Below are 10,296 nucleotides of genomic sequence, written 5' to 3' on the forward strand. Positions count from 1 at the left end.
TGTGTGTTCTCTGTAACACCGAACGTGACAGAAGGACTCCGTCCTTCCCCCTGAACCTCCTCCGGTCCTCCTCCCTCCTGGTCTCTCTGTTTTGTGTCTACACTTCTGTTATCTGTTCGCCATGATTTTTTTTTCTGGGCCCGATGCCGTTCCCGAGGCCAATCGGTGCCCGATGCCGTTCCCGATTCGGTGCCCAAGACCGGTCTAGAGTCAGGGCTAGTTCCTGTTGACCGTCCAGAGTCGAGTCAGGTCCCAGTGGACTCTCCAGAGTCAGGGCCAGTCACTGATGACCTTCCAGAGTCAGGGCGGGTCACCGTTGAACGTTCAGAGTCAAATCAAGTCACTGGGTGGGCTGCTGCTCGGCCCTGTTGGACTCCGGCATCGACCACAGGGGGGTGGTGGTCATCCGCTCCGCCCTGGGGGACCCTGGCGTCGACTACACGGAACTGTCACAGGGTCTGGGTTGTGTCCCTGGGTTTCCACTAGATGTCCTCCTTTCTCACGGTGTCTGTCACCTTATCACTTCCTGTCTCCTTATTTGGTCACCTTCCTCCTTGTTTAGGTAATTGATTGTTCCCCACCTGTCTCCTGTTTCCCCATCATCCTTTTGTGTATTTATACCTGGTCTGTCTGAGTCTTAGTCACGGAGTCCTTGTTTAATGTTGATGTTTATATATGTCCGTCATCTTGCCTTGCCTAGCCTTGTCTTCGTGTTTTGTTTATGTTTGGATTTGTTGGATATCGACCCCTGCCTGGACTGTTTATTCTTTGGATTGCCCCTTTAATAAATACATACCCGCAATTGGTTCTCTCTCCTGTGTGTTCTCTGTAACACCTAACGTGACAGTTATCAGCTGAGGTATGTGGACTTTCCTATTCTAACAGAATTAGAATGATTATTAAACTTTTGTAGTTATCTTCAAAGTTACTGATTTTGATGTGGACAGCCCTTATGTAAATGGTAAAAGGATCTTCATTTTTGGCTGAACTGTCCCTTTAAATCTTGTCAGGGCCCTCTGAAATGCATCTGTGAGTGTTTAGTGACAGTAATAAAATATTACTGCAAAGAGAAGTCACATCTGAATCAAATTAAAACGGATGACCTTGAGGGCAAATGACGCAAATGTTGTTACGACTAGGAGGGTGTTTAGATTTATTTATGGACAATAATAATATTCCTTGTCTTCTCTATACATAAATATTATTTTATAATCTTAATGTAATCTCAGCCTGCAGTGCCATGACTTGCATGGGGATGCAACATTAGAATAGCAAGTATCATCAGCAGGGGGCAGCAACAATCATCCAAAATAGCAAATTAGCAGTCATTTAAAAGACTCAAATCATAAAATCAAATTAATATTGCAAAATAGCACATCCAAGTCTAATGATCTGCTACTCTGTACATTTATGTAGATGGCACAGTATTTTGATTCACACCATGATACCGACCAATTACCATGGTACTTTTGACACTAATAGTGTTATTATCATTTACTTGTAAAAAACCAAAAGAGTCTATGTTTATCTTTTATATAGAAATGTGTGGCAGTGCCTCAGTGTGTGCTTCAATTTAGACCAAAAAAAGTCATTTACACATAATGGTTTGTAGCAGCAGGTGGCAGTATGAGGCTGTCAATTTAGTCAAACCATTTAGAGTTTTGTTTGTAGGTCTAAAAAGAAGAGTTAGCACATTTTTCATAGAATACTATAAAACAAAATTGCAGGTTGTCATTAAGGTGGCGCAAGTAGTTGCATTGCCATTTAATTCAGGTATATTTGCTCATATGAGGCTTGTATTAAAATGTTAATGATCAGAGAGAGATCACAGTTAGTTATCCAGACTTACTGTGAATATAACCAGATTTAACATATTTGAATGTGCTTTATTTTAAATGATTAAAATATATTTTTTATATATATTTTAAATAGCGTGTTTCAAACATTATTTGTCACCATAATAATAAATTGTCACTAAAGCATGCACAGATGAGACTCCAGGGCCTCATGATGATGGTATTCATGCACTCGAATATCATTAGTGTCAAAGGCCTCTACAGAAACATGTTTGGGCCCAGTGAATGATTTGATATTGCTCTTATAACAGCCTCTAACCCGAACCCAAACAGACAAAAAATGACAGCAGAAAACAATCAGGGAGCTCACATCTGCTTAAACAAAGGGTCTAGTGACACTCTTACTGAGGCCTTTCCTGTTGATAAATCTGAGTCAGGAGATCAAGGGTTAGGGCAAAAAGTCAAATGTCACAGTGAAAACATCCATTCTGAGCCAAATGCACGAGTAGAGGAATTCAGTTCTTGTGTTGTCTAACCACTATTGGCGAGGGCTGCATTTCCCAAAAGCATCGTAAGCCTAAATTGATCATAGCTCCACTGGTGACAATGGTTCTATGATCAACTTGGGAAACGCAGCCCAGTTCAAAAAGAACACATCTTCATAAGACAGCATTGTCAATATTGAAAATATATAGGCTACACTACCAGAGAATTTTTCTTAAGAAAATTAATACTTTCATTCAGCAATGATGTATGAAATTGATTAAAAGTGACAGTGAAGGCATTCATAATGTTACCAACAAAAAAAAAACACTTTTCAAACAATGTGACCAAAAATGTATCATTGTTTGTGTTCCTTTTCCACACAAATACTAATCAGCACGTCTGTTTGATAATAATAATAATAAATGTTTCTTGAGCGGCAAATTAATCTATTACAATGATTTCTAAAGGATCATGTGACTCTGCAGTAGACTGCATCTGGATTTGTCTGCTAACAACATTTACACAAACACAACACTTACCCACCAGACTATCATCGTTGTAAATGTAATTAAAACGATCATGTGAGGAGTGAAACAAATGCAACCCCAAAAACACAAAAGTTTGCTATTAATAAGATATCTGATGGCAATATTAGTTACATTTATATGTACTTTTGCTTCAAACTGCTTTGTTTTCTTACAGACAGTTCACTTAAGTCTTACATACATACTGAGAATATGCAACAGTAATCAAATTAAAAACAATCAATTAAAACAAATAAACAGTGCCAATCATTGATGCAATAGCCTTGCAATATGCCGTGAAGGAACAAAGTCAAAAGAATGGGATGGAGGTGAAGTCATTTCTCTACAGAATGCACTGTTGACCAGACAGACTTCATTAGCTAATGGATCTGCCTTGCATTAATCAATTCACAATTCTAGACAGTCCTCTGAGAGACCAGACTGTCTTTATTCTCCTTTCTGCTTCTCTCTCTCTCTATTACACACATGCGAGCCCTTTTGTCCTGTGCCATTTCTGTCTATTCCCCATGGACAAAATCTTAATATCTTCTCACCGTCATATTGTCTCACAACATCTGTTTACTGTACATGTGTGAAATTAAATTCAAGGAATATCTGAATTAATTAATCTAATAGGGAGAGACAGTTGAATTAAGACCTTAAGAGATGCAAAACAATCCTCTGCTTTGGAGTAACACAAGAAAATGTGCACATCCAGTGAGTATTTACAGTACACATAATTTTCAGTATTTGTATGGTGTATGCGTGCATGTACTGTCCGTGAGCCTCTGAAAGCCCTTGTTTGGCAGATGGGGTGTCATGGCTGAGTTCTACAGGAGGTCTGGACTGAGAACCCCTGCGTCTGTGGCATGAAATTATGTGCCATCTGAGAAAAAGGCCCACACCATGACATCTCATCAAAAATGCATCATCTTCATACACTCAGGGGGCTTCTACTATCCCTAGGGAACATCTCCCATTATCATAACATTGAATATAAAAGACTGAATGAGAAGACTATATTTATGGGTTACATTTGACTAAAAAGAATGGGGGAAAATATCTAAAATCAAACAATATAAAAATAAGAATTAACAGCAGGTTGGTGGAACCTCCACATTAACTAAGAGAAATATAATATAATATAATATAATATAATATAATATAATATAATATAATATAATATAATATAAGGCTGTTGGATTAATACAAATTAATACAAATCATTAATATAATATAATATAATTAATATAATATAATATAATATAATATAATATAATATAATATAATATAATATAATAGCAGGCTGTTGGATTAATAAAAAATTATACAAATTATTAATATAATATAATATTAATAGTATGCTGGTGAAACTTGTCACATTAACTTATTATAATTAATAAAGAGAAATAATTAAGAGAAAGCAATAAAAAGATAAAAGCATTATCAAACGTGTTTAGTACACTATTACAAGCGGGTCACAATTTGTTAAAAATTCTATAAATGATTATTAAACTTTGTTTCTTTCCTCTATGGACACATAAAGCTTAAGCCTTAAAGTCTGTTAATTCCTTTCCTCCTGACTGTGAGTTATAGAGAGTTTAATGATATTATATTAAGCCTTCCATTCTTCCTCCACATCACGTTACACTGCTACTGACAACCATTAAACTCATTCTAAAATTAGAGTGAGAGATAATAACTGAAATATATCCAAGAAACTCCAATAGCTTGATTCCCACAGTAACCTAAGCTATTCTTTTTCACATTATCACTGAATATAATCCAAGAGCAAATGTGTTGCATTGTCCCCTACTATGACTCATATGTAGGCTTGGATTAAACTATTATCACTTGAGTCTTTCATACAAACTTGCTAATATACTTTAACTAATGTAGCAGTCAAGATTTTTGGTGGGATCATGTGATGAAAGAGGGTCTCAAAGGAGATCTATCTGAATTCTTACAGGTTACAGGGTCACAGAGCAGTAAGGTAGGGGAACAAATACTCCGTGAAACAATGAGGGAGGACAATGTCATGACCTCGAGTTGGTTTGGTATGTTTGTGCACAGCGTATGCAACTCATTGGGCAAGCACAGCTGACTAATAATAGAAAAAAATAAAGGCAAACGTGGTTAAATTGAATGCTTAGCTGAGAAAAGAGAAAGCTTCAAACAGAAACTTTCACTGATTCATGGTCACAGATTATCCTTTTAGTTTAATATGGGCCCCAGTTATACATCAAGGTATCGACAGATTAGACTTTACAAATGTATTTCATGGTGCAATAATAAACTAGACTCTTAGAGTCTAACTAACTAACTTTTTTTAGAAGCAATGAGATTAGAAAAGGGATTGTCCCAAGAAAGCAAATGGCTCTGAAGTCCTGATACAGATTTAACTATCAATATGTTCATAGTTCAATAGCCCTAGTTCTAAGAGGAAAAAAAACAGCTTTGTCATCCAGGCTTGTTGAACGAAGCTTGAAATAAATAGTTTTGCGGAATGATTTATAATTGAGAGTTTGAGAGATAACGGTCTCTTCAGAAAAAAGAAAAAAAAACCTTCCTTGGAAAAACGTTCTGTGTACAGGCCATTGAATTTAGTTCAGTCAAGCAACCCGGAGCAGGAAAGGTCAGAGTTCAGGGAGGGGAAGTCTTTGTTTCTTAGGTATTGTCCATGTCAACATATTCTGCCAGCATGTGAAAAACTATACACTGCTAGACTTCCATGCACTCCACTGCAATATGATTTATTTTATAAAATATTTTATAAAATACTTAATACTTCCACAGTCCACATGTTGTGTTTGAACTAACCTTAAGCTCATGATTTGTAATTTACCTCATAGTTCAACTTTGCTAATATGAAATCCTGAAATGGAATTACTTTACAAATTATAAGCAGCCCTGTACATTCCAGGAACACTTCCCAAACTAAGCCTGTGCAAAGAAATCAGTCTGTTTATGATCCCGATAGTTGTTCCAGCTGGCTGAAAACTCAAGGCAGACCTGTTACAAACAAGCAGAGACAGAGACAGAATACCAGAGCAGATATGAGGACAAGCTGCCATTTAATGGATCGCATGGACCAGCTGGAGTTCATCAAGGTAGAAATAACAGATGAAAAATTATCAAAATGGATTTGCTAAAAAAAACACAAATACGTCAAACATACCTACGTCGCATCATTCACTGTGAGCAAATATTGCCTTATCTTTATATTCACTTAAAGTGTATATGATACATTTGGACAGAAGCCTTGCATGCAAATTCTTATCTCTCCGTTATGGCATGACTTAAGGTCAGCCAATCCATCAAAATCTGTCACTCTTAAAAAATAAATGCTGGTCTGATTTTACTGCTTATTAGAGGAGAAAACAACATGGTCATTGAAAATTTGTCTCTGCATGTTTATAACTGGACCTGCGTACATGAAAAGAGTTTCCTTTTGATCATTAATTCAGAGTGGAAAATGTGACATAATTTCAAGTACTTTTCATGTAAGCAGTAATTAACAGGATCATGAGGCATTTTACATTTTTATGGTGCTACATTCATTCATATCCATGCAAAAATGTTTCTTAATCATCTTAGCCTAATATTAAATCTCAATGACCTGTTTTCTGGGAGAAAACATGAAAGGAAAGCTTTGGTTTGTAGAGAGAGAGAGAAAAAAAGATCTGTTAAGAGTAAATTGGCAGATGTGAAGAGCATTGGGTTTCAGCTTAGTGATATAACACTGGCTTGTTTGGTGCTCTCACGGGACCCTGTTGTGTCTTAAAATATCCTGAGTAAAACTTTTACTGCAAAACCTGCATCACCTAAAGGCATCCTGTCCTGATGTTTATCATTAAGCACACGTCTAGTTAAAAGTAAATGAATTAATCCTTAAGTGTGTACTCGGTTTCAGAATTTGAAGACTTTCTTTCTATACAGTTGGAATTCAAATTATAGATGAACCAACCTTAGATGAAACAACTCTGATTTGATCTAGATTTTTTTACCACTTTTACCACTGCATTTCCAGTGTAATTAGCCCTGAATTAGTGTATTAATAAAATGGGTTTCCATAAAATGGCTCATAATATCTGAAATACAATAATCACTGTACAAACTGTTTTATGTATATGTAAAGCCATGAAAAGGAGGCACAACTCATGATACTTTTACGACAGTGTCGATGGCGGTAACCATAACAACAAGTAGAGAACGTTTTCCGACAGAAAATGGCGACTCTCACATGAGAACGTGAAGTAAGAAGTGCTCGGCAATGACATTTAAGTCATTACTTATGTTATATTAGGCTCCGTTTCAATTCTGTTTTGAATTTAATGTTTGTGCCGTCTCGGTAAGAGGCATTATTGAAAGGCGATGAGTGGATCTGTGATTCAAGAGAAGGTTGCTAAACTGTTAAGCAGACAGAATGGAAAACCGGTTCTGAGACCCATCAAACCTCTGGCGCTGAAGAACGAGGTCGCCAGCCGCAGCCTAAGGAAGGGAGGTCAGGGAGTATTCATTTAAAATCTATGTGTACAAAAACTGTTCGGTGTCGGTTAGTTTCTTGGGCTCTTCTGCTGGCCTGCTTTAGATCGAAACGATTACAGAATTTACCTTTCTTCTTCACTATTTCGTTGTTCATTATATATTCGATTTGTTGAATAAATTAGATATTGTGAAATATTACGTATAACATTTGTAAATACAGCGTAACAGTTCTCTGTTTAGCCTTTAAAAGCCTGACGTTTAAAATATTAATACTTATTTAAACGGACTAGTTTAATGAACCTTTATATAGAATATAAAAGAAGATCTAAACAATATCGTTTCATATTTGATACTTCAGGCTTTTGTGGCCCAAGTAGTATGATAAAGTAAAACTGTAGCACACATTCGAGAAGGGTAAAAAATACCTGTTTTATTCAAAGCTATAAACCGAGCAAGTACATATAATCTGATGTAGTTGTTATCATTAATATAGCCAGATTTACATCGAACTACAATTTTAATGTCAACTAAAGTCAGTTGTAATTCAGTTTGAAAAAACTATTTTTCTAAGCAGGAAGATACATTAAGCACTTACACATTCATTTAAAGTACTGTGATGCCACTCAGTCTTCATTTTAAAAATAACTGATTGGCTAAACTAAAATTATATGCATGCACTAAAATAATTTTTGCTTTTCTAAATGGGGCTGGAAATACAAGTGATTTGCTTTTTAAGGCAACATCGAAAGCCTGCTGTAATGCATTATTTTGCTAAACCCTTATGTGGTGATACACACACTCTTTGTTACAGAGGCCACCTGTGTAACGGAAATGTCATTACTTATGGCTTGCTGGAAACAGAATGACTTCAACAACTCGGTCTGCTCTAAAGAAGTCTCAGCCTTCTACACATGTGTTGAAAAGGTAAATGAGGAAATCTTCTGTAAAACAGCCTACTCTAGCTGACAGCAATTTAACATGGTTTTGATAATTACATGGGAATGGGTAATTAGGATGAACAGCCAGATTTTCTCAGCAATTTCCTGATTATGGAAACACACTTCCCACTTGCAATACAGTTTCCTTTTGGAGCTTTCTTCTTTTTTTCACCTCCCTCATCTGTTGTTTCCGTGTTTATGGCATCCTCACGCATCTAGTGAGATTAAGTTTCTATTCACATCTCCCTCTAAAGCTTGAAAGCTAGTTGACTTGTATTAAAGAGTTGAATTAGAATAAAGTGCATGCAATATTTATTTGATTTAACATTGTTTCCTTATTTCACTTGTTGCAGGCGCAGATCAAGGCCAAAGGAAAGCAGGGAACGCAGGGTCGACTTTTGCCTAAAGAAGCCAACATCTTATTAAAACGATTTCCCAACCTGAGCAGTGAGATCTAGGACCAGTAATGCAGATTAGTCAAAGAGTGGACACTTTTATAATCTGAGCTGTATAGATGAGGACTTTAGTCTGAGTGTATGACTGGGCCAGGCAGTTGATGAGAACGGGGTGTGGAAAGGTTTTAGTTTTGTTTTTTTAAACGCAATGAAGCTGTCACTGGGGCTCAAACTCTGCCAAAAGGACATCAGCGGGTGCTCACAAAGCAAATGAACTGCATTCGTAAGGTTTTGTATTAAGGCACTTTTGGTGATTACTACATTACTGCACTCCTGCAGGTCATCTCATCAGAGCAGTACAAAGAAACAAACACTGGTTCCTTCACACTTAAAGGGATAGTTCACCCTAAAATGAAAATCTGTCACCCTTTACTCATCTTCATTTCTTCTTTTGTGTTCAACAGATGAAAGAAGTCATACAGGTTTGTAATGAAGTGAGGATGAGTAAGTGATGATAGATTTTTCATTTTTGGGTGAAGTGTCCCATTTTGTAATTTGAGTTATTGATGTTTGACTATACCATTGTTACTTCTCATGTAACCTGAATGTTATTATATTGGTTTTTGGTACTACTTTTTGAAATCTCCCTGCATAACTGAGCTGTGATCTGTAAAACCCAGCAGTTTATTTATTTTACAAATTTTCTTCCTGTTTCGTGCTGTGTCCACAATATAATAAGTCTCAGCCATTTTCAATTATCAGAAAACGGAGTTCAAGGGAGAAGTACTCCGTGCTGGATCACATTACATGCCAGAACACAGTGTATTGAATTTGACCACAAGAGCTCGGCGATGAAGATATAAATAACTCATTATTAAACATATTAACTTACAAGCAATTCACTTTCTGTTCAGATGTTATTTATCACGGTTTGTTTGATTGGTATGAAATGTTGTTAAACATTGTGACCATGGATTAGTTCAGTTCCCTTAACCTTGGCCATCCTGTGATAACACAGCCCACCATTTCCTTAGGCTGATTATCTAGAGTTGTCTGAAGCATAATGTGTTTAGACCCCAAAGGAAATGCTGTCTGCTGTAAGTCTAAACATGGCTTAATCACATTGTAAAGTTGCACAGTTGTCCACATCACAAACTTAAAAAAAAAAGAATAAAGTAACAATGAACAGCCAAAATAGTTTAGGATAAGACTAAAAAAAGCTACAGCAATGAATGCAGAAAGATGCAACCATGCCAAATGCCTTCCAGATTGAATCTAAAATACTTTATGGTGACTGCAGTGATGACCTTTGACATCAACCTGTTATATTTACTAGGCATTTGATGTTATATACAGTAAGCCGTTCCAGTCTCCAGTTCCTCAAGCATGTATATACCAGATTAACACCCCAGAAGAGAGTGTGGATGAATGCCAAGCAATGCAGCCACACCTCTGGGCATCAGATAAGAGAAAAGCAAACTATTATCATTTGTTTTTATAGCTCCTTGATGTCTGATAAAACATGGTTGTTTTGATCAAATCCACAAATTCTTACATTTTAAATATGACGTAAGCTTTGTGAATGACTTAAAGAGCAAATCCATCTCTTAGCAAGATTAGAAAAAACGTTATTTCTCTTAACGTGTGAAAACCAACTCCGTTTTAGAAA

The 10,296-nt window shown here is 36.5% G+C and overlaps 1 protein-coding gene across 1 annotated transcript; it reads left to right on the forward strand.

Annotated features, from left to right (window-relative positions):
* Positions 1 to 7,013: 7,013 nt before the first annotated feature.
* On the forward strand, positions 7,014 to 9,525 carry chchd1 (coiled-coil-helix-coiled-coil-helix domain containing 1). Its single transcript, XM_059566508.1, has 3 exons — positions 7,014 to 7,310; positions 8,106 to 8,218; positions 8,586 to 9,525. The coding sequence occupies exons 1-3, from the start codon at positions 7,181 to 7,183 to the stop codon at positions 8,688 to 8,690; spliced, it is 348 nt and encodes a 115-aa protein (XP_059422491.1). The 5' UTR covers positions 7,014 to 7,180; the 3' UTR covers positions 8,691 to 9,525.
* The last annotated feature ends 771 nt before the right edge of the window (positions 9,526 to 10,296 follow it).

Source organism: Carassius carassius, chromosome 14, assembly GCF_963082965.1.
Source record: "Carassius carassius chromosome 14, fCarCar2.1, whole genome shotgun sequence".
In the NCBI taxonomy this organism is placed as follows: domain Eukaryota; kingdom Metazoa; phylum Chordata; class Actinopteri; order Cypriniformes; family Cyprinidae; genus Carassius; species Carassius carassius.

Excerpts from the sequence above, each read along its gene's own strand:
- chchd1 (XM_059566508.1), top strand. The coding sequence starts at position 7,181 with ATGAGTGGATCTGTGATTCAAGAGAAGGTTGCTAAACTGTTAAGCAGA. Across the intron at positions 7,311-8,105 it reads CCGCAGCCTAAGGAAGGGAG|AGGCCACCTGTGTAACGGAA; the intron begins GTCAGGGAGTAT and ends TCTTTGTTACAG. Across the intron at positions 8,219-8,585 it reads TCTACACATGTGTTGAAAAG|GCGCAGATCAAGGCCAAAGG; the intron begins GTAAATGAGGAA and ends CACTTGTTGCAG.